Source organism: Pteropus medius, unplaced genomic scaffold (assembly GCF_902729225.1).
Source record: "Pteropus medius unplaced genomic scaffold, Ma_sr-lr_union100, whole genome shotgun sequence".
NCBI classification, from domain to species: domain Eukaryota; kingdom Metazoa; phylum Chordata; class Mammalia; order Chiroptera; family Pteropodidae; genus Pteropus; species Pteropus medius.
Window position 1 is genome coordinate 1660808 of NW_024354886.1, and position 24970 is coordinate 1685777.

Genomic DNA, 24970 nt, shown 5'->3' on the forward strand with positions numbered 1-24970 from the left:
TTTAGTAAACAACAAGTTAAGAACATAAATTATACTCAGCTTTAAAATCCCAATGCATACCTGTCTATCAGGAACCATCATAGCAACCGTTCTAAACTGAATTTTTAAGTTTTCTGGTAGTTCTTGGCGCCCAGCATATCCGGGGTTCTAAAAGTTAAAATTATTTAATTTCCAATTATTGATATAAATTTCATTTCATGAATATAAATACATTTCAAATTCCAAATTCAGATTCTAAGGTGTATTGGAAAAACATTAAATTCATAAAACCTCCCTCCTTTCTCAAAAATGTATATTGGACCATGCATATTTATTAAGGCCACATCACTCGCTTTTACACATTTCCATTTTCTTTAAACTAACAAAGACACAAACATACCACTTTGTGTAGCAAAAATTAAGCATCTGTTTATCTTTCGGTTAAGAAAATAGAAAAGAAAATGAAAAAAAAGAAAACCGAATAAATACAGGGATAATTATGATCGAAGTGTTATTGAAAGAGAAAGTTAGTTTAGAATTTCATACTGATTAGTCTACTTAGGTAATTTTAATTTCCTCTCTTCAATTACTCTTTTCAATCAGAATTATAGAGTTCTTTGGCTGACATGTACCATTTAAAAACCTCATGGGGGTGAAAGGAAATAAAGACGGAAATGACGAGAAAAATGCTGGAAAGGACAAACATAGAGATGGAAAGGAAGCCAAGGCCTCAGAAAGTAGCTACAGGTTGAGAATGAGTCAGACCCAAAAGTCCAGAGAGTAAGGTTAAGGGTTCAAAAACAAGTAAAGGGAAGAGAGGTCACTCATTTTAGGGAAATGCAATAAGAAGCTTTCAAACCTTGACCATTTACTGAGTACTGTCAATAGGCCAGATACCTTGCTAACTGCTGGGAATACAGAGATTGCTGGTTGCCTATCAATATTCCTTCTTTCCTTCTTCCTTAGCCAAAGAACCCCAGTTGCAAGCTGGGTACATCGCTATCCAGATTAAAAACTACATTTCTCAGCCTGCCTTGAAGCTGGTGTGATTAAATTCTACACCGTGAGATGCAAAGGGCACATTGTATGAAATACCCTGGTTTGTTTGAAGGCAGGTGATTCAATCAACTGACTGCAACGAAACAGAGATGCTACTGTCGCATCTTAGCTGATAAGATGACTCTGAAGCTGGAAACCATGATAGAGTAGAAACACAGAAGAATTTAAAGAGAATAAAATTCTTATACATTAAGCCACTATTTTTTATGTCTCAATATTCACAGCCTAATCCATATCTAATTGATATTTCTAATATTATTCTTAATCCAGGGAGAATGTTAAACTTCTTTTAAATTCTTCTACACCACAGTTATCACACTGAGTAAATTTCTTCATCCCATTTTCTAGGTTATAACTGATCACGTCAGGATTATTATGTACCCCCAACTGTTTTACTAGATGTTTGCTTACAATAAAACTTATCAGAAATTTTCTGATTTTGCTTCCTAAGATTTATCCACTGGGACACGTAAAACTCTGAGTACTTGGTATTATCCTGAAACTTAGAGATTTAACTGAGAACATATAAAAACATTACATAAAACTGGTTCAAATTAACTTCACTTTTCCAATTCATAGAAATTCTTATTTACTCGTGCCTTTTTTTTTCCCCCTATCTCAAAGCTCTACTCTCCATCACGTGGTACGAGTTTTTGGTATAGGGCCTTTTTGGAAATTTTAAATCATTTGCATCATTCCATCTTAAGTTTCAGAGAAAAATCAAGTATAGAGGTTAAGTAGTCAAGGGTTGGTGTTAAACTGACAATAACATCTTTCTCTAACTGGCTGTGTGACTTGAGCAAGTTTTATAATCTCCCTGAGCCTCAGGTACTTCAGTTATAAAATATCCAAAATACAGTACAAGACTGCATTTCCCTGGCCCCCAATAGTTGTGACTTGTGTCAGTTCTGAACAGAAATTCTAAGAGCTAGAACATAATTCTTCACGTCCTTTTTCCTTTGCTACAGCAACCAGCAATGACTAAGAGTACCTGAGTAAGGATATATAAAGTGGACCCTGCCCTCTCTACTCCTCTCCCATCGACCCACAGTGGTCATGTGGCATGAGGGAGAAATAAATCTTTGAGGTTTTAAGAACTGGAAATTGTTACTATAGCTATCATGTCTGATACAATATATAAAACATTTAGCCCATCACCTTGTACATAATAAGTGCTCAATAAATAGTAGCTATTATCATTAACATATCATTATTTTATCTTATGACTAGGCTATTGTTTTTACTCAAAAAAATTAACATGATAAGAGAGAATAGCTCTCAACCTCTAGATAGTCAGTCATTCACCCTAATAGATACTTTCTTTTATTTAAGTCTAATAGCAATTAAACCAATCAAATTGCATTTAAAACCTATGTTCTCACCATTGTTAAGAAGATTCCAAATTCTGGATTTAAATCAACACAGTCACCATCAGAAAAAATGAACTGTTTTTTTCTCTCTTTTCTTGCTGTCAAAACAATATAAATTTGTTGGGCTGCCACTGACAAGACAGGCAATTCAATTCTGTTAAACTCATCAAAACAGCCCCAAGAACCTGACTGTGCAAGACCTGGTATGAAAAACAATTAATTTGAAAAGTTTTACTTCTTAACAGCAATCATTTCTCCAAAGTGCTCTCAAACAATTATATATTGAAATACAATTTATATCAAGTTTCATATCTGGCTGTTTTGAAAGACATATTTAATTCCAGTGGTATCAAGAAGTTTCATTATTTGTACATCATCACCAAGATTATGAAAAGAGTACACTGCCAAAATGAAAGTATAGATGTCATTACACCCAGGGATGCTGAAGAGTGATAAAATTTGATTCAGTCTGGAAATGCCACCTCCATTGGGGACAGGAGTAGAAGAAGCCATAATGTTTGGGGAAACTGACAAAATAAAGGATGTCTCATCTAGTCAGATCACTCTGTTCCTTTCTTGTTAAAATGAGAGAACTATCAGGAGGCTGGATAAGACAGAGATTGGCCAAAGCGTTTTTATTTATTTCTTACAAAACCTAGCACAAGGAAAGACCTGGATATTGTGAACATAGCTCCTGTCTAATCTCTAAGGATGAAAACCTTCATTATCTTTAGCTGCACAAAATGCTCTTCTTTCTTTTATTATTGCCACCTCCTTCTCCAGTTTTTCTTCTCTCTCCTTTGGGAATTCTATTTTATACAGATGTTGGAACTTAGATATCTATCCTCATGCCCCTTAAGTTTTTCTATCAAATTTTCCATTTCTTTTTGTAATGTATTCTCTTGGCTAGATATTCTATTTCAAGATTTTTTTAAATTTACATTTTCAATTTCTAAGTACTTCATAGCAGCCTGTTTTTCTTTAATTGGTCATATGGGATAAATTCTTGAAATTCTTATTAATTTTATTTACTTTGAGTTTTCTTCTGTTTCCTGTATTAATCGGTTTAGTGGTCAGTAGGTCTCTTTGCTGTTTGAGGTGCCTCCTTAATTCCATCAGATATTTTATGAGACTTTGTTATGTCTGTATGTATGTGTTATTACTTATCCTGAATGTAAATTCCTGTTTGCAGTATGGATGGGCTAGCATATCTGACCTGGAGCATTGCTAGTCTCTCTGGCACAAGCTCCACTCCACATTCCCACCCTGGCCCCAGGTTTAATCCCTGTCAGGACTTCCACTTCAGAGAGCTGTGCGATGACTTTTATATGGAGGAAGACACTGAAGACAGCCACCTCTTTTTCTTTTTCTCTACCTTCTGTTATAATTTTGGCATTGTGGGGTTTACCTTGCATTCTAGTCTGCTTTTCTCTACCATCCCCAATCCTCAGGCAGGGAGTGATCTACAGAAGAGCCCTTCTCTTTGTTTAGAAAATGATCCTTGGGGTTCAAAAATGTTTTAACAGAATCATAAAGAATACTATAATGAATACCCATGTACTCACCTATCAAATCTTAACAATTTGCTTCAGATTTCATTCTAAAGAATAAAATATTATAACTCCAGTTCAAGGCTAGGTATGTCCTTCTTGGATCCACAATACCTCTTCCAGACGTTAACCTCTATCCTGAATTTGATGCCAATGGTTCCTAAGTATGATTTTAAACTACTGCTCTTATGCGTTCATGAGCTCTACTTATTCTGCTTGTTCAAAATTTATATGCATGTTTCTATTTATCTACATCTATCTAGTTATCTATAAAATACTGTATATACCCTCCTGAAATTTGAATGACTTGCTCAATATTATTTTTCTGAGATTTATCTATGCAGATACATGTAGATATAATTCACTATTTTAAAATACTGTGCTGCATGGTATTCCATTGCATAAATATGCCAGTTTAAAAATTCCTTCCACTCTCAATGGATGTTTGAGTTGTTATTAATAATTTGCTATAACAATGTAACAGTCTTGCTTATGTCTTCTTGTTATCTGTGAAGAGTGGAAATGCTGGGTCAAAGAGTATGTGCGCCTTCACATTCACCATCTGTTGTCAAACTGTTCTCTGAAGCAGCTCTACCAATTTACATACACGTAAGAATTATTAAGAGTTACAATTTCTACACATCCTTACCAACAGTGGTTTTTGTCAGACTTATCCATTTTTGACAATCTGGCTGGCATGAGACTGGTATCTCATTATTGTTTTGTTTTGTGTTTGTTACTGATTTAAAGAAAATCTTTTTTTAATGCTGGATATTAATATTTTGTCAGCTATACATGTTACAATATCTTCTCCTAGTCTGTAGCTTATGTTTCGTTCTTTCTTAAATGGAAAAATATCATATAAAGACTGTGTAATTATATATACACATATAAAACCATCAGTCAGGTAATTAAAAGTAAGAGTTGGGTATGCTATCTCATGATATCTATGACAGGGACATATCCCATTTAAAGGAAGGGCTGGATGAATGAAGTCATGATATTTAATAGAGGGAAGCCCAAGTGAACTTCTTCCCAGCTACGCCCCCTTCCTTCCCTCCCAGAGGGAGAGACTGCTAGTCTGAACATTGTGATAATCATCCTCTTGCTTTTTTTTTCTTTTTTTTTACTAATTACATATACATATCTAAATAACATATTTTTTCGTTTTACCTATTTTTGAATTTTAAATAAATTCAATCATACTATATGCATTTTTATGAGACTTGCTTCTTTCCCTCTAAATGGTTTTTGTGAGACTGCTCTATGTCAGTGCATTGTGTTGTAGTTACTCATTTTTACCACTATATAGCATTGTTATACAGAATTTCAGATATATTGTAGTCTTCTTTATGCATGATACATTATATGTTCACAATTTACATATTTTTGTATCCAGCCCACCATAGGGGACACTCTAGTTGTTTTCAGTTGTTTGCTGGTATAGGCAATGCTGCCATGAACATTTACACACATACTCCCAATGCTTAGGTGCAGTTATCTGAATGTATACCAGGAGGTAGGATAGCTGAGAATACACGTGTATGCCTTTTTTTCCAAACAAGTTTTACATTCTTACCAGTAGTGGGTGATTGTTTCTGCTGCTCTACACCTTGCCAATGGTCAAAACTGTCACATAAATTTTTCGTTAATCTGGTGTGTAAAAAATGTAATCTTTCTGTAATATGCAATTCTTTGCTGGTCATTTGGTTTTCTTCATTTATGCAATGCCTATTCAAGACCTTTTCTCGTTTTTCTATTGAGTTTTCTTTTTCTCATTGGTTCATAGGCATTATTCACATATTTGGAATACTAATCTTTTGTAATATATGTTGGGAATGCCATTTGCAAATTTCTGGCATGACTTTTCTCTCTTTTTGGTATCCATTGATGGTACCTAAGTTTTTAACTTAGGGTAGGCAATCTATCAATCTTTTCTTTATGGTTTGTGATTTTTGTATTAAAAATCCCTTTCTATTCCAAAAACAAAGATATTTTCCTTTATTACCTTCTAAAAGCCATGTAGTTTTGCCTACCACATTTAGGCATTTAATTCCCAGAACTGATTTTTGTATCTGGTTTAGGCATCCAATTTTCATATATGTAGGGAGGCAATTTCCCTTGTTAAATATTAATCAACTGTTTCCCCAGAACAACTTATTACAAAGTCTATCTCCTCATCACTGATTGACAATATCACCTTTGCCATGTGCCAAGTGTCCTTGGCCTAGTTCTGCATTCTCTATCATGTTCCACTGACCTATTTATCAATCCCTGCACCAATACCACACTCTCGAATTACATTCTAAATTATATCTTTCTGAAATGTTCATTTTCTAATTTTTTTTGTGGCTTACCAAAATAAAATTTATTTTCTATATTGATATATTCTAGGAAACTTGCTAAATTCTATTTTTCTATAGATTTCTTTGAATTTTCTTTACACTCTATCCTATCATTTGTAAATAATGAAATTTTGTATTTCTTTCTCTCCAGTCTTTGTATTTTTGTTGTTGCTGCTGTTCTTTTATGCCCTGGGTAGGACCTGAAGTACACTGGTGAATAGAACTAATAATGGAAAACCTTGTCTTATACCTCATTTCAAAGAGAATGCTTTCAAATTTTCAATATGATAATGTGGACATCCTTTATCAAGTGAGCTATGTCGATGAATATCTGGGAGAAGAATCTAAGAACAGCAAGAGTAAGGGATCTGAGGAGGGAATGTGCTTCGAATGTTTGACAAATACCAGAAAGGTCAATATAGCTACAGGAGAGAGAATGAGGAGAGGGGAGAGTATTAGGAGATGAGGTCAGAAGGTCAGAACAATACAATAGGGCAGGGGAGGAGCAGGTGTGATTGTGTAAGACAATATGGAACCGCTGTAAGGATTTCAGCTTTTAAACTCTGAGTGAAGCCACTAGACAGCTTTCAATAGAAGAGTGTCATGATCTGACTTATATGCAGAATTGCCGTGGTGCTGTTTTGAGACTAGAATGGAGGGGACAAGAGTAAACATAGGGAGACCAATTAGGAGGTTTATTGGAATAATATACGTAAGAGATGATGACAGGATGACAGCAATGGATATCAGAGGTGATCAGAATTGGGATGTATTTTGAAGGTAGAGCTAATAGTGTTTTCTGACAGTTTGGTTGTGAGTATGAGAGAAACAGAGAATAGAGGATAAGTCAAATATTTTTGTTTGAGTATATGGAACAATGGAGTAGCTATGTAGAGTGATGGGGATCCAGAATCCTGGAAGAAGAAAGCCGTCGCTAGAACCTGACCACATTTGCATCCTGATCTTGGACCTCCAGCCTCCAGAACTAAATGTTTGCTGACTCTTGCATTGAAGAATGGTCTTACTGAGTATCTACTGTCCTTGTTTAAAAATCTAGCACTGAGGGAATTCTGGGAAACATGGAGGAGAGACAGATGTCCTCAGATCTCACCCCTTGAAACAACAATAAGCTGAACATCTAAAACTGAACAAAAAACACCCAAACTGCACACCAGCACATCTGAGCGTGGGATCTGGGCATAAGAACTACCATAGGTCAGAACTTCGGGTATCAGGTGGTGGACTGGGAGAAATAAAGAAGCTGCTTCCCGTAAACTCCAGAGCTCCTTGCAGGAGGAGGGGGAGGGGTGAAGGTGCAGCAACTTCCCTGAACAGCCCTGCCTGGAAGTGCTGTGACTTCTACGCAGTCAGCAGCAGGGCCCAATCATCAGGGCAGAAGGCAGAGAAGCAGAATGAGAACACAGAGAAACAACAGTTGATTTTTACCAGCCCTCAGTTGCAAAACCGAGGCTGAGCCTTAGCCCCCAACTCCCAACCCAGAGGGCCCCTCCGCCCATACACTCTGAGACCGATCACCACAGAGCCCCAGGGGAATCTGAGCAAACGCTACCAAAATTGTTGCTAACTCTGACAGGGACTGAAACAGAGTAGCAAGTGTGATTAAATATCTACAAGAAAATAAAAAAGACATTATTTAGACTTTATATAAAGCAGGGATCCAAGAGGCTAAGACATCACCTACTGGAAACCAAAAGAAAAGCGCCTTCTTTGCAGCACGCTAAAGACAGACCTTTCTATAATAAATCTTCTTTCTGGAAAAACAACAGAATACACTTCCATTAATGAGGAGAAATAGTCCATTAAACACCATAAACAACCAAGGTGACAAGGTATCACAGAAAGAAAGAGAAAAATCTCCAGAAAATAAGCTAACAGACATAGAAATATGCAACTTAAATGACTGAGAATTCAGGATGGTACTTCTGAAAAAACTCATTGAGATCCAAAACGAGTCATATCAATAATTTTAGGAATTGAAAAAACAACTAGATGAGCAGAGCAAGGAGATTAAAACCTTAAAGAAGAAGAGAATATATGTTCTGGAGATAAAACACACACACACACACACACACACACACACACACACACTGCAGTAGTTGAAAAATGAAACAGCAAACTTGGGAAATAGAGTCAACCAAATGGAGGAAAGGATCAGTGATATCGAAGACAAAAATCTAGAAATAAATCAGAAGAAAGAAGAGAGAAACCGAAGAATGAAAAATAATGAAAGAGAAATACAAGAACTAGCTGATACCATCAGGAGAGGAAACAATAAGAATAATGAAAGGCAAGGAAAAGGAGCAGGGATTAGAAAGCATTTTCAGACAAATAGTGGACAAGAATTTCCCAAATCTAAGGAATGAGCTGGAGCTTGGAATTCAAGAAGTCAACAGAACACCCAATTATCTCAACTCAAAAAGGCCTTCGCCAAGACACATTGTATTAAAGTTATCAAAAATCAAGAACGAAGATAGAATTCTCAGGGCAGCCAGGGAAAAGAAGACGGTAACCTATAAAGGAAAACCCATTAGATTATCATCGGACTTTTCAGCACAGACCTTACAAGCCAGAAAGGAAAAGAATCAAATATTTAAACTATTAAGTGAAAGGAAATACCAACCTAGAATAATGTATCCAGCTAAGCTCTCCTGTAGAAATGAAGGAGAAATTATAGTGATGGGGAAGGCTGAGGACAGAGTAAATATGAGGAAGGGAGATCAGGTGTTTGGCCCTATTAGATGTTTGAGTGGAGATGTCAAGTAGTAGATATCAGTTGTATGTATGAATTTGGAATTTCAGGAAGTCCAAGTTAGAGATAGAAATTTGATCATATATATAATATTTAAAGTTTGGGTCTGCATGAGATCACTGAGAGAATGCATGTGGATCAAAAAAGAGAGAAACACCAAAGATTGAGTTCTAAGACTGACGTGTTCTCTAATCTTTTCTTCTTCGTCTATCTGAAACCATCTCCTGCCTATCTTTCAGAATTTTCTCAACATTTCCCATCTGCTTAGAGCCCTCCTTCTTATTTTCCAGTAAAGTTCTCCTCACACTCACCATGCTTTAAAAAAATTTTTCATTTCAGTGGGATTTAATGCAGAAAGGGAAGTCATATGTGTCATTGGTTTGTTATCTTTATCTTATCTCCTCTACCAGTGTTTCAGGCAATAATAAATTGATTCCATTTTCATAATCCAATGCACATTCAACTCATGGACTATATCAGCAATAGTATTGAACCATATGAAATTGATAATATCCAGCCATTTTTGACCAAGGAAAATGGCATTATCATATGCATCAACTTATACTAATTTTGATTACGTGGAAAAATATCACTTTAGATTTATATCAGAAAATAACATCTAAGTACAATAAAAATAAGTTCGCCAAAAATAAATTTAACAGCTTTTGACACTTGCCTTTAAAAATCCTTCCTAGACCTCTGAAATCCATTTGATCTGAGCAGTTAAACACGACCACATATTTTCCCAAACATCTTCCCATGTCTTTTGTGGTTTCTGTTTTGCCAGTGCCTGCAGGTCCTGCTGGAGCACCTCCCATGTTCATTCCCAAAGCCTGTGCTAAAGTGATATAGCATCTGCAAATGTTAATCAGATAAAACTTTGTGAATATGAGATAACATGCTACAAGCAGAAGTCCAACGTGATTGGAATGGGCCTGTTTATTTTAGAATTTGAGCAACCCACATGAAAGAAATAGGGAACCAAACAAAGCTGGAGTACTTGACATTCATTAGAAGTAATACAGTAATTGCAAAAATTACTTGAAACAAACTTCTAAACTCCACAATCCTGACTTAAAACTTTATGCCTTCTTTACAATGTAGTCAGGATACATCCTAAGACAGAGAACCAATTAAGCAGTGGTGTGCTGGAAGATTTTTAACAACTGGCTCTCCAGGAAAAAAATCTAATTTTCATATTTGCTGATTTCTGTGGTATAAATACTTCCACCATGGCTGATGACAAGCTACCAATGTGATATCACAAAAGTGGGAACAGATGCATGTATCTGGCTCTCAAAAGCTGCTACAAGCCAATTCCAGCACACCATTGCGAAAAAATTATTTTACTCTGAAATGCTTCACTCATTTAGGTAAGTGTAAAAAATAATCTAATGAATCTTCTTGTATCTGATTCACCTTCAGTTATATTTGTTTCATATCTAACTAAAACTTAGTAAAGCTTCACGAGACATGAAGCTTTATATGTAAACATCAATAGAAGAGAAAACATATTGACAAATGTATGCTGCAATGGCACTGGGCATATAAAGAGAGATTGAATAAATCAAGAGAAAAATGAAGACGAAATTTGACTGTATTATAATTTTACGTGGAGGCAGCCCTACTTAAAGTAATGACAGAATTGTTCTATGACCCAATTTAAGTCAATTCTACAAACATATATTGAGTGTCTTCTATATACAGCATACTGAACTGAGTGTTGTGGGATATGTAAAAATGAGAAAGCTCAGTTCTTGTTGAGTGTCATATACTGGAAGAAACTATGAGGGCATCTGCCATTAACTGATTATTCAGGCCTGGCCAAGAAACTTCACTTTAGGTATCAGTTTCCACATTTGAAAAACCAAGAGACTAAGACAATCTCCAAGGTTCCTTTCTTCTTTGCAATTCTAACGACATTTCTTTATGGTTCTAGAGATTTTTTTTTCCATCTTGCAATCTAAAATTTATTACTAAATTACTCATAGTCAACATTCGAACTTGATTTCATCCTTTTATCTTTTTCTACATCATAAAAAAAATTAATGTACATGTATGTTTAAATAACAACTATGGTTATTTCACTATTGGACTGACTTTGATGAGCTAGCATAGACCTAACACAACAACAGCAATAAGCTTTCGGTAATATTTCAAATGCAATTTTAAAATAATTTGAAGCACATTAATTACAAAATGGAAAAACGAAAACCAAGTTTCCTACCTGTCTGTTAATGGAGTAATAACAAGACGATCAGTGCATCCCAGAAATTCATTTTGGTAAACAAAATCAACATCTGTAATAGACACCACAGTTTGATCCAAATCTTCTTTAAAATAAAATCTACTTTGTTTTAGCCATTCAAAATCAGTAACTGATTTGATATGCATTTTTACCTTAAGAACATGAAACACAAGGAGATCACATACTGAATTGCAATAGCATAAAACATAAGCATATGGGCAGTTTTTATTCACCCATTCATGAACTGATTCTCATTCATTTGACATATGTTTATTAAGTACTTCCTAAGGCCTGACGCTGATAAGTAAACAAAGATAGACATAGTTTCTGCCTTCTGGAGCTGACAAAAAAGGACAAAAGATAAACAGATAAACAACTAAGAGCCATAAAGTATAAAAAAAATGCATGATTCATAAAAATATGTAGCAAGAGGACCTAATCTAGTTAGTATAGGGCTTCCAAGCAGGGTACTCAAAAAACAAAACATCTAAATTAACACTTGGATAAATAATAGGAATTTACCAGAGAAATAAATCAAAGGGAGTGATGGAGGTATGGGAGGGCAAAATGTTCTAGGCAAAGGCATGTTCATGGGTGGCATGTTCAAGAAACTGAAAAAGTTCACTACAGCCGAGGCATCAAGGATTCTGAAGAAAAAGTAAGAACTGAGGCTTCACAGGGCCTGGGAAAGGGCTTGGGCTTGTTCTCATAGCAAATGGGAAGCCTGAAGGGATTAAACAAGGAGATGTAAGGTCAATTATGCACACATGCCTGCTTCATCAGCACTATGGCTAAACCAATCAACCTGCCCGCATTGGTGTATGCCTATGGGGCAAGTAGTACTGGGCTCCCACCACCATGGATGCAAGAGATAGAAACCAGGTAAGCACATTTAGGAACGATGTCCCACCATGACCACATCTCGAGGTGCTTCATGATTCCATTGGCAAATGTGGAGAAACGTCATTCCTGCCCACTCAAGAGAATCAACATAAGAAAGTGGCAAATGATCACCTCCACTGCTCCTTAAACCAGTGACTCACTTCCAGGTCATTCAGGTGACACGAAAAAATGGACCTCCGGCAACTGTACAATGTTCAGATCTAATTAAGTCACTGTGCTATTTACAATCTTGTTTTTTGTTGTTTTCGTTTCATAGTTTATGACCTGGCCTCCCTTCCTGTTGAGAATTCTGGCTTCCCTCCTAAAGCAGTTTGTATTCACCATCTTAAAAGAGCTACTTTCAGGTAATATAATTTGCTCTCTAACATAGGACCCACAACCATGGAAGTGCAGTCACCTAGCTACTTTCAACAATCCATTAAGATGGTAAGGAGGAGATGAGAGGGGATGAAGAAAGAACAGCAAATATTTATCGAGTTCTTACTGAATTAAGAACTGTTCTAAGGATTATACATAGAAAAATAAAATGCAAATATGCTGGCTGTGAAATCTCATTCCAGTTGGGATGCAAACTGACCATGAGTTCAATAGTGATTAAGACAAAAAGAAAACACTTTCATAGTTTTAATTATGTATAGGCTTTTTAGTCCATTCTGTATGTAAAGTAAAGCTTTGCTCAGCACTTAAAAGAAATTTCTTCCATGAGACTTGAGCTTTAAGACTCAGTGAGAGATGTACAGACAACAGCCTCAATAGTATGCTCTTAACAGATGTAGTAATAGACTCCATTGAAGTTTCTTGAGGTGGACTTCAATGAAAGCCAAAGTATAAAGGTAATTGGAATTCAGTGAAAGTAACTCTGTAGAAGGCCAAAGAAATATGGTCTAAGTATGCAGCTTTCTGATGATTAGCTTGATCCATAACTCCAGAGACAAATCCTAGAACAGTGTTTCTCAAACTTTAATATGCATATAAATCACTTGGAAATCTTGTTGAAATGCAGATTCTGATGGGAAAGGGGAGGTGCTAGTAGTGAAAGAGGTTGGAGATTCTGCTTTTCTAACAAGCTCCCAGGAAATGCTAGGGCATCTGGTTGGCACACAATACTTTGAGAAGTGAGGATCTAGATTCTGGTAGAATAATAGACTGCGTGTCCTTCGGTCTTCAATAAATATAATTTATCTAATCAGAGCTTTTGATTAAAGCAGGTAGGCTGTGATCATATTCTCTAAACAGAGCCCGAAGTTGCATGAATTATATGGCTCTGATGAAGGAAAGAGATGCCTTTAAAACTCATTAAATCAAATAAAACAATGGCAGTTAAAGACAAAGACAGTCAAACAGTGGTGTATCAAAACTGCCTGGGGCCCTTATCCTCTAATAGATAACTACTGCTTTAGAAGAAGTTGGTCTTGCTCAAAGCCACTGGTTAGTAGAGTTCTATTTCCAGTGGGAATTCAAATACTCCTCCTCTTATTCCTACCCTACAAAACTGTGCCCAAATCAAGCCCACGATGCCCTGTTGTACACTATCAGTTGGACAAATAGCCAGGAGGACTCTCTGAAGCTTGATTCTATTCAACCTGGACTTCTTTCCCAACCCGCCCCCCATCATAACTCATGACCAATCTCACCTAAATTATACCATGTCCCCGTTATTTGGTTTAATGGGACAATTAGTTCACATCATATCAGCTGCGTCCAGACTTTCAGAATCCCCAATGTGAATGTACACATATGGTTGTTTAAACCACCAAATATACATATTTGTAGACATGGTGCATATGGAGGCAATTGTGGAAAAGGATCAGGTAGATAAAAAATTCACATAAGTTAGTTAATATGTGTAATACTTAGTTGTTTATTATTAAGAACACTAAATTGTTAACTAGTACACTAAATTACTTTAAATTAAGCAAAAAGAGATACTTTACCAAGTCATCAAAAATATCTCTCTGATGCACATGGATGGTAATTAGAGTTTCAAATTTCACTCTTTCGAACTTGCTTAGGTCATGTGTTGTCTGACTAATTAAAGTATTTAGAATATCCAAAAATTTCTGGTTGGTCACTTGCATGATTTTCCTGTCATCTTTTGCATTATTCAAAGCTTCTTCTGAATCATGTGTCCACAACATCTGAATTCCCAGAAGCCCAACCTACAAATCCGGCAGACAAATATGCCAAATATTTAAAACAGATCCTGCAATAAAATCTGGTGGTCAAACTAAAAAAGGGACATGCATTTCTCCACTCCCAAAAGTAGTTTTCCAAAGGTCTCTTCACAACTTTTGTTTTCTTCACAACTTTTAAAAAAGATATGCTGCCTATCTCCTTTCTTGATCTCTGCTCTCTAATATCCATATCTTTATCTACATCTACTTCTCTGTCTATATATCTATCTAAGGGCAGAGACACAGAAAGTAAGGAGAGAAGCTTGTCCCTTGTCTCCTGATGAAGGCATAGAGAAATTGTGAGTGAATGTCGCCTTACCTACAAATTCTGCCCCAAGGGAGTGAAAGTGATCAGAATATGCCCCACCCTCACCTCCTCCCCACAGCAGTTGTCCCTTTGGGAGCTTTTGTTCATCTGCAGAGTTAAGAAACAGATTCAAAATCATTTGGACCGAGAAGGAACCCCATATTTGGCGGAGGACTGAAAGCAGAGTGGCATGTGGATACTACTTGGCATGGCATTCGATGTGGGTAAAGCAAGGGGTTAAAAAGTAAACCCTTTCCTAATCCCTGTCTGGCAGGAACTTCTGTTTTTCCTGCTAGAGCAGTAGCCAATCCTGGGGTCTGCAGGTGAAGATAAATGAAAGCACCTGGCTGAGCTGAGCAACGGGATACAGGGGAAATTGCCGGTGTCAGGAAGCTTCCAAAAGCCAGCCAATGCTGACCCTGATGACAGCAGAAGAAAGCACAAGATAGGAAAAGCAAAGAGAAACAACACAGAAACAGGAGTGTGAGGTTGTCTGATTTAAAGACAAACAGACCCACAGCCCCTGAAAAATCACTGCATAGTGGTATATTCTAAAAACTAACCTTTAAAATAACTCACCAAGAAAAGTTTAAATTATGTTTTTTACTTGTGTAAGAAGGCAGGGGACTTAATGGTGGAAACTACAGAGGATGGCTTATTAAAATAAAAAACAAAATAAGAATGCTCATTTTCATCAATATTATTTGATGCCTGAAATAAGCACATTAAAAAATACTGGAAGGGAATACACTAAAATATTTACAGTGATCATTTCCAAGTAGTAGAAATATGGGAAGTTTTTACTTTCACTTTTATATATTTCAAATTTTTCCAAATTTTTGCAACAAGGATCCATTACATGCATAATCTTAAAAATGTGTTTAGAAGAAAGCAGAGACAAAATTTAAGATAATTTTAAAGAAAAACTTAAATTAACATTGTCGTGGGCAAATTTCAGCCGTTTGGAAAAAAATGCTTTAAAGAATAAAGGATACATATACATTCATTCAATATATATATTGAACATATACTCATTCATTTCGTTACTCCTTAAAGCAATTTTTCCAAATAAATTTGCCCACTAGAATGTTAAGATTTTTATTTAAAATTATTTCAAATTTTATCTCTTTATTTGATTATATGTATACATATGCATGCTAAACAAAATCCTGAAAGACAGTCCATTTTCCTGCTATATCTTGTTCAACTTCACCATTGCTTTGAAGCTGCTCTTCAACTTTTCCACCTTTAATGCTAACTCCTCTTTCTAAACTAGACCGAGCCTCTCCTTCAGAACCTGCAGGGTGATCAAGCTTTCCCAGGAAAGGAAAGATATGTTGATTGAATCTAAGGAGTTATTTTCTCGGCTTACCAAATAAAGTATTTTATAAAGATTTATCACAAAGGTAACAATGCTAATAAAAATATTAAAGCTTACCAAGGATCTTACACAATATTTAAAAAATCACAATATTAAAGCATTCTCTCCAATACAGGCTTTTTCTGTATCTGTACTCATGTCATTTGAATAAATAATTTCACACCACTTCACTTGTCTCCACTGCATGCACAGTAATTCAAGGTTTGGAGTGTGGTTTGGTAGGAGCAGGTGGCGAAGAACCACAGTTTGAGCAAAAACTGTCTATATTTTCTTTGGATATCTTTTGCTTTCTATCCCACACTCTCTCTACCCAGAGCACAGATCATCACTTTTCATTTATCCTGGATGAAAATTAATGAAACTCTTGGCTTTTCATTTTCTATATCTGGTTTTAATAATACTTGGCACATTACAATGTACTTCTAATAGCCACAGGACTTGAGAGCTGTTCAAGAGAACACCTGTTCCAACCCCAACCTCTTCAAGGTCTTCTCTCATTAAAAAGTTAGTTGCATGAGAAGCCCTACTTTAACAGATAATGCCAATTTTTAATCGCTTGAAGGGAAAATAAACAAAAGGCAAGATGAATTTCATTTCAAGAAAAGATATGCTCATTCCTTTTATATATATCCATACTCAGATTTATATCTGTATCTATATTTACCTATTTTTTTATATATAAGATGAAATTTTCCATAAGAGGGTTTAGTCTCAGTGTATATCCTTAATGATAAGAGAACAGTGGCAAATCCTCTTCTGGGGGATGGGATAGGCGGGCCTCAAGTGGTATAGGTGGACAAGCAAGTGGTTGGGCACTGAGGGTGGGCAGACCTCCCTAACTAGTTCAAAGCTACAACAGCCTCCACACCATCAAGCTGACTGCCTCCCTTATTTCCATTTCCAGTATCTTTCTCCCTTATTTCCATTTCTCATAACCATTATTTAAACATTGTGTATCCTCACCTGTGCTGGAAAGTGATTGAGGAAAGGTAAGAGTTGAAATCCTGTATCACTGATTTGATAGAATGCAGATCTAATTATGTTATGTAATGATGACATCTGCATTTTTAACAAGTCCAGAAGCCAAATCTCTACAGGACCTTTGGCCATAACAGGAACATCCAACTGAAAAATATATTACAAATATATCACAAATTGATAATAATTTGCTATTTTCACAAATGTCATACACTTAATAAATCATAGTTACTCGATGCAAAGCAAATAGCTTTACGTTTTACAAAAAATATTTAAAACATGAGTAAAATCAACTAATACTATAGTGGAAGGAAATAGAAATGTCATCTGATCTAAAACTTCCATTTTATAGGTGATAAAAATGAGTCTTAGAGAAGTTAAATGAGTTATCCAAACTATTTTGTCACAGGGCTACAGAACTGAAGCCAAATCCACCACACTCCCCTTTTCTTCATAAGAGAACTGCATTCTCTTCAACTAAAATTTTTAAAGACATCCTAATAACAAAAATTTAACCAAGTTAAATTACAATAATTTTTTCTCCTTCTCTTGATATGACGGCCAGCATACGATCATAGTCTTTCGCATGAAATGACACCTCATTTATGTTGTCAGATACTGCAGGCAGATGTGGCTGAAAGAAGCACAAGACAGCAAAAACATACATGAGGCTGTGAGGTGTTTGCAAAAGCCTTAATTTTTTTTTTAAACTTTGTAAAAAATTAAGAATTTACTTCATTGTCTTAAAAAAAAAAAAACTGCTTTGATTGACTTGGAGGCCAACTTTTAAAAATCCGGCCCTATAGGATGTTTCCTCCAAGTCCTTAAATGCCCCTCTTAGACTATGGAGATTGGACTAACGACTATCACTATCCTCCAGATGGAGATTGAACCATATGGTCCCTCCCCAGCTCTGTCCTGCCTTCTCTCTTGGCTACATCTCTGCTTTTACTTCTCTTTTTTCACACAGCTTTTACTTCTCTCTTCTCTTTTCTCATCCCCTCAACTTCCTGGAAACCAACAAGGAAGATACTATTAGTTGCTTCCCAGATTCCCAAACCAGAAAGGGCCTCCCATTCCCAGTTCTCTGTAGTTTTTCTCTTCCTCCTGGAAATGTTGCCCTTGGAAATGGCTAAAAGCATTTGAGAAGCATTCTGGACAGAAAAAAAAAAAAAAAAAAGGACAAATATAAACCACAAGCTCTTTCTGATCTAAGAATATTTAGATTAAATAATAATGAATTACATTTGGTGAGCACATACTAGTCCCAGATATTTTTCAATGCATTAGCTCACAAAATCTTTATGATAATCCTATGAGGTGGGAACCATTAATATCCTGATTTTATGGGAGAGGAAACTGAGGTACAGGAAAATTAAGAAGCTGGCTAAGGTCATCGAGCTGGTGAGTGGCATAATTGATGATCCCTGCCTCAGGTTGATGAGCTCCAAATACATAGAAAAAAAGGATATTTTATAATCAACATAATTTTTAATACCCTTCTTTCCCGCCTCCACTTTTAAGATGTTAACTTCATTTTTATTAATAATTATGTATGCTGTGGAAAAAAATAAAAGGTTTAGGTAATAGATACTTAGATTATACCTGTATGGTATGGGAATCACTGGCTTGTCCAAGTATTTCCAGGAGAACTGGATCGGATACAAAGAAGAATCTTGGAAATAGTAATCGCTTCTTCTCCAAATACCTTTAAATAAAGTCACGTTACCAAATGATTTTTTTCTGAATTATTTACTTATTTATCTTTTTGGTCAAGACATAATCACTAACATCTTCAATAAGATAATAGCAAACATCTATTGTAATTTCCCACTTGCCTCTGAAATATTTGGTTAGATTCGAAGTCTATGCTATACCATGGATGTCACTTGGAAAAAGTGGAAACAAGAAAAGGATGCATAGCAAGCCTACCCCATCTGTCATCTTCTTTCTCATTAAGAGCTCTCCTGTGAGCTTCAAGGGTATTTTGAACCTCATGGGTTAAACTCAAAGTGAACACATAACGTATCTCCAAACCAGCCCATTTTAATAGTGAAAAGGGGCACAACTAACCATTAAGCTAGGAAAGAGGCATAAACTTAGAAAAATCAAGATATATGTTCACCTTATTTCAAATAGAAATTGAGAATGAACTGCTTTTTAAGAAAATTCTCTATGAATTTGTCTAGTAAATTGTTCCTTTAGTGCATATCTCTACTCCATGCCTGGAGTGGGCTGAATGGAAGTACTTCAAAAGATAGGTCTATGTTCTATTTCCTGGGATCTGTGAATGGAATCTTATTTGGAAAAAGGGTCTTTGCAGATGTATTAAAGTTAAGGATCTCAAGAAGAGATCATCCTGGAGTATCCAGATAAGCCCTAAATCCAATAAGTGACCTTATAAGAGACACACAAGAATAAAAAAAAGGATATGTGAATTCAGAGATAGAGATTGGAGTTATGTAGCCACAAGCCAAGGAATTCCTAGACTCACCAGAAGCAGGAAGAAACAAGGAAAGTTTCTCCCTAAGAGCCTTCAGAAGGTGCTGACAACTTGATTTCCGACCTACAGCCTCCAGAACCGTGAGAAAATTCTGTTGTTTTAAGACACCCAGTTTGTGATCATTTGTACAGCAGCCCTATGAAACTAATGCAATGCTTTAATTTGTCCACCCCCAAGTTGAAGGTATTTTTTCTTGCAGAAAAATTAAATTTATGTGAAATGCGAAATTCCTCTCACCACTATTTCGGCCATCACTACCAAACCCAAAATGCAGTTGATAATAGCATTAACTTGCTTAAGATATAATACCAGCATGTATAAAATGATAGGTAATTTAAAAATTAAATTCTTACCCTGTAAGTGACTTCTGACATACTTCCAACTGTTCGTGTAAATGAGGTAAAAGTTGTCCCATGGTTTCATCTCCAACACAGCAGCTAATCACATTGGGATTCTCGTGAGCTCGCTGCATTATCTTTACCCATGACTTGTCAATGTTCTGAAAACGTTTTGCTTCCTAAAAACAAATCCACAGCAAAAATTAGCATTTGGATACTTGAATTAAGCAAAGTATTCACTTTAGAATTTCCTATATTTCTTCAAAACAGCCTCTACTAGTCTCAGGCTACATAATTTAAAGGGTTGATTCTTTTTTCATCTGAATTAATTCTGAACAACAAAAATCCAAAGTCATAAAACTGCTTATTGAAATACTGCTTTATCACAATAGGGTTTATCGCCTGTTTCCTTACGTATCATATGTTTTCAAAGGAACACATGATTAATTTCAAGACTATCAACTTCAAGTTCAGACCTAGTCTTTCAGCACTCTGAGTGTTTTGGTTTGATGAGAAAACTGAAGAGGCCTGAAAAATAATTTGCTCTCAAGATCTTTGGAATAATTACAGCTCAATAATATCCAAGGAAAAAGAAAGGAGAAAACAGTAAAAACCCAAACCAAAGCTTCGTTTACATTTCTGCATATGAAAATTTTCTATTTACTATGAATGATAGCAATCTTTGTATTCAATTGCAAAAATACCTCTAGAAATTGGCATAGTCTTGCCTACTTTAAAACTTTTAAGTGTATTTTTAAAAATGCAACTTTCTGATTTAAAAAAAAGATTTGTTTCAAAAAATGTGTTAAAGAGAAATCAGTCATTTTCAAAACTCTTTATCCTTGATTTTTAATCTGTATAGATCCTGTTTGTAGGTGTGGAAATTCAGAGAGAGCAGGCTTAATTTTATAAGAGGGAGGTTACCATCACAGAATAAAGCTATTAGTTAGTTTTGGCACTTATTTAAAAGGCCCGAATAGAGCTGTTTTAACGATTTTGTTACATCCTTCTAAGGCAAAGTTTCCTTACCCCACGGTGTATTTCTGGTCTACTATTAATTGACTTACTAATAGTTCACTGCACTTACAGTATATAGATTAATTTTAATACTAATCTCAGCAGGATATTATAAGGTTAATTCTTGGAAGAGATGAACTACTATAATTTAACAGTACCATACTTGACTATACCTCACAACCTCAGACAATCTAGAGATTTTTCACTCTGAAAAGATGTGAATTTCTTCTTTCTGCTAATGTAAGTCAAAGGTCACTTAATTTTTTTTAAAGGCCCAGATAATAAATATTTTAGGCTTTGCAGACCATACGGTCTCTGTTATAACTACTCAACTCTGCTGTTGTAATGCTAAAGCCTTTAGACAGAACATAAATGTGTTCCAATAAAACTTTATTTACAAAAATAGGCAAATAGGCCATAGTTTGCCAACTCCTGGTACAAATAACCAAGACATGACTATATGTCTTTGTGAAGACTTTTACAAAGACTTATTGACAACACACACCAAATTATTCTATTGGTAAGTAACAAAACCACATTTACCTGAGGCAGCTGTTTGGCAATATCTCCACCTACAAAGACAGCTTCAAGATAAACCCAAAGGTTCTGGACTACTAACCACTCTTCGATTATATCTGAGGAAGTAGACAATTTATATACCCAATTCTGTATATTTTTTTTAAATGGAGCATTATATCTAAAACGAAAGAATGATACAATATTACAACTCAATAGAGATTCAGAAAATAGTATTGCCTAACAAAATAATTTACAGAAATAATATTCCTTTAGGAATGAACATTTTTTTCTAAAAAGCAGTCCCTACCTAATAAATTTCTTCTAGCTAATGAGATTTTTGCTTTTTTGTGAATAAAACTCTTATAATCATAGTGATTTCACTTATCATTCCCATGTGTTAGTAATAGAGAAGGAAAATGAACCAAGTTTTATGTCACAGAGTTCCAATAAGGGAATTGTGCTGGTTGCTTCTGGGAGTAAAGGGAAAATAAGACACAAAATGGTTTTCCAGAACTTTTGTGAAACAAATCCAAGTGAAGACCACCTGTGAGAATAATACATAGGACACTATTTGTTACCAGTCTGTGGAACTATTACCACAGGCCAAAGTCAAGCTTGAGTCTTGATGTCCACTTACAGGTATGCTTTTCCTACCCAGAGAGTGCTGTGCCTTCTGCAGTGCTAGAGACCTCCGTTAGCTACCCCCAAATAGCATGGTTCCTGTTTTCTGACCATCAGGGCTGGCAAAAGGGTTTAAGAGAATATAAAATGTCCAGAAAGCTGAGCATAACAAAGAAAGACAAAAAATAGAGTGGATGCCATAGAGGAAATGATGGAAAGCTACTTAGTAAAGACCCAATTACTTACAGTTGGATTAAGAAACTGACTTCAGTTTGTAGCAATGGCAATTAGTTTTGGTGTAGTGGCATGCCCCATGAGTGACGCATGTTGACTAGGGTCTTAAAACTTTTCTTGATCCAGGACAGGGTGACTTGATGGTGCTCACATATAGAATGGAGTTCTTCTGGGTATAATATGATGCTTGAGTGCAACCTATAACTTCTCTAGAAGCCTTGTTATGCATAGATGAATGAGAGTTATACAAAAATTGCTCCCAGGAGGTAGGTGAGTTGTTCAGGCAGTAAGAGACATTTTTCTCAACATCTAATGTATATTGTCCATTTGGCCATTGGTCTATAGATAAAAGGCAGTCAGTACTTCAAATACCTAGGTATTTGGGGACAAAAATGGTACTGTCTAGAGGAAAAAATAGTTATCTTTGATTATGTATAAGTTCCCAACGTGAAAAGGAGAGATCTGAAATAAAATCTAGCATAACTAGTCTCTGTCCTTTGGCCAGGAACCTGCATTGTACAACTTTGTGTGGTAGAATCTGTCATGATGAATGGGAATACCCATTGAAGCTCCATGGAATCAGGGATACACCAGAAAAGTATCACAATCCAGTCAATATCTAGAGTCAAGTTCACCCATGAAGATATACAATTTCCTTCTGAAGCAACATCCAGGTAGCCCTGCCTGCTACAAGATCAGCCTGTGGTTAGTTCTTATTAAGTTTTCTAGATCCACTGGTGCTGCAAAGTTCTCTAGGAGGACAATCTTCCAGAATGTAGTGACTTCTTAGCTATCCTTATACTTTTTCTTAGCAAGGCCTCGACATCAAGTTTACTAGTATTATGAACAGGTACTATACTAATCAGATTACATGCAAGTATACAAGAAATAAGGAAAGCCTTCAAATCCTGAATCCCTTGGCCAACAGACACTGTTCAGGTTAATTACAGTCTTTCTTCAGGAAGTCATCATCTAGGAAATCAGGATGGGAAAATTTGCAATTAACTATGAGAAAGTAGTAGCCAATGAAGTCTGAGATTTGCCAAGATAATTCAAATTCTATGAAAGCAGAGGGTGAGCCCTAAGATCTTAACCCCAAAAAATTCAACCCAGAGCTCCCTAGACTAGGAGCTTTGTAGATTAGTGCATTATCCAAATATAAGACTGTCTCTGGGGCCAGAGGGCATGCAGAATGCCATTTATTAACCAGTGATCCCAACCTAGAGAATGGGTATTAGACAATCCATGTACATTGACCTGTTAATGATGGGGATTAGACGTTGCTAATGCCCAGATCAAGACCTGTCAGCATGCTTAATCTGAGTCCCATTGGAACTTCCTAAAGCTGCATGAGATCACATCACCTTCGAGCTGGTTCAGTAGTCCAATGATGGACAGGTTGCCTCATTCAGAACACGGAGAACCCGGCACAGATATAGCCATTTTTCACCATAAAAATTGAAAATTGGTAAGTGCCAAGCCCCTGATGATATATTCTTTTCATGTGTTGCTAGCATGTTTTTCCTGGCCCATTGGGTGAACACCTAAGTGATGATGGCAAATCGGAGGAATGAAAGACAGAGAATAAAAAATGAAGAGGACATCTCAGTGAGGAGTCCAGATGTTCAGGAAATAGGCTGTCAATCTGGGGGAGAATAATTATGGGGACCACCAGGAAAAAATAGAAAGGAGAGGTGAGTAGCATGAGAGATGGAGGCCATGATCGTTAGAGGAAAAAGGTAGTTCATAGAGGAACAGACAAGAAGTACCACTCTAGGTCAGAATCTCATGTTATGCGACAAATGCAAAACTGGACTTTTACCTAGTATTTTATAACCCTAAATACTAAGTTAAAACCTTTCCCCACAAATTACGAAATTACCTGTTGCTTAGTAAAGAACCTAAGATCATTAAACTGTCCTCCATCAATGTGATGATTTCCCCTGATTCACTCCCTTTGAGCAGGAGCTCTCCTTTTCCCTTAAATGCTGCAAAACTCAGGTTCTGGTTGGACCAATTCTCAATAACCTGAGTCAGCTTGGCTTCAATATCCTTCTCCTTAATAGCAGATATGCAAATATCCTTCAGAGAAAAATCAAAGAATATGTCACAACATTTTCCATTACAAATTAAGTGCACTATAAAATCATAGACTTTTTCACCTGGAACCTAGAAGGCATTTAGTCATTTTTTGGCCAAGAAAATCGAGGCTTAAGATCATTGTGTCATAAGTTCAAACTAGAACTTTTTGAGACTCTGACTATGAATTATTTTATTGTACCGCATATATGAGATAATGGAACTTAAATCATCATTTTTTAAATTATATTTTTAATTGGAGTTTTTTGGCCAAAATGAAGATAATCACAGCTACTCTATCTCATGGCTTGCTGTAACAAACAAATGAGAATTTATGTGAGCATCTTTTGAACTCCTGAAAGTAACATATAAACATTGTTATATTCCTGTCTGTTCTGGCCCTAATATGAACATCTCATTTACTTAAAAGCCAATTCTATTTTTCTCTTATGGTTTTCCTGTTTTTCTGAGAATCCTTGATATTGAAGTTTCACAAGAAAAAATAAAAGTAAGGTATTTTCCCATCATGCCTTAATTTATTTTTATATTAGAATCACAGAGATGGAAAGGAATTTAAGGGTGCAAGTCATCTCCA

At 35.9% G+C, this 24970-nt stretch overlaps 1 protein-coding gene across 2 annotated transcripts in view; it reads right to left on the minus strand.

Annotated features, from left to right (window-relative positions):
- The window catches only part of DNAH8 (dynein axonemal heavy chain 8), a 310080-nt gene that overhangs the window by 153445 nt on the left and 131665 nt on the right, over window positions 1-24970 (minus strand). For both annotated transcript variants that reach the window (XM_039856088.1, XM_039856089.1), the window contains 11 exons: window positions 24179-24378; window positions 21466-21619; window positions 19921-20084; window positions 18670-18772; window positions 17594-17698; window positions 17050-17211; window positions 14159-14383; window positions 11301-11473; window positions 9750-9928; window positions 2421-2608; window positions 61-147 (listed from right to left, as the gene is read on the minus strand). In XM_039856088.1, coding sequence (XP_039712022.1) covers window positions 61-147; window positions 2421-2608; window positions 9750-9928; window positions 11301-11473; window positions 14159-14383; window positions 17050-17211; window positions 17594-17698; window positions 18670-18772; window positions 19921-20084; window positions 21466-21619; window positions 24179-24378 — 1740 coding nt within the window. The remainder of the gene's footprint in view (window positions 1-60; window positions 148-2420; window positions 2609-9749; window positions 9929-11300; window positions 11474-14158; window positions 14384-17049; window positions 17212-17593; window positions 17699-18669; window positions 18773-19920; window positions 20085-21465; window positions 21620-24178; window positions 24379-24970) is intronic.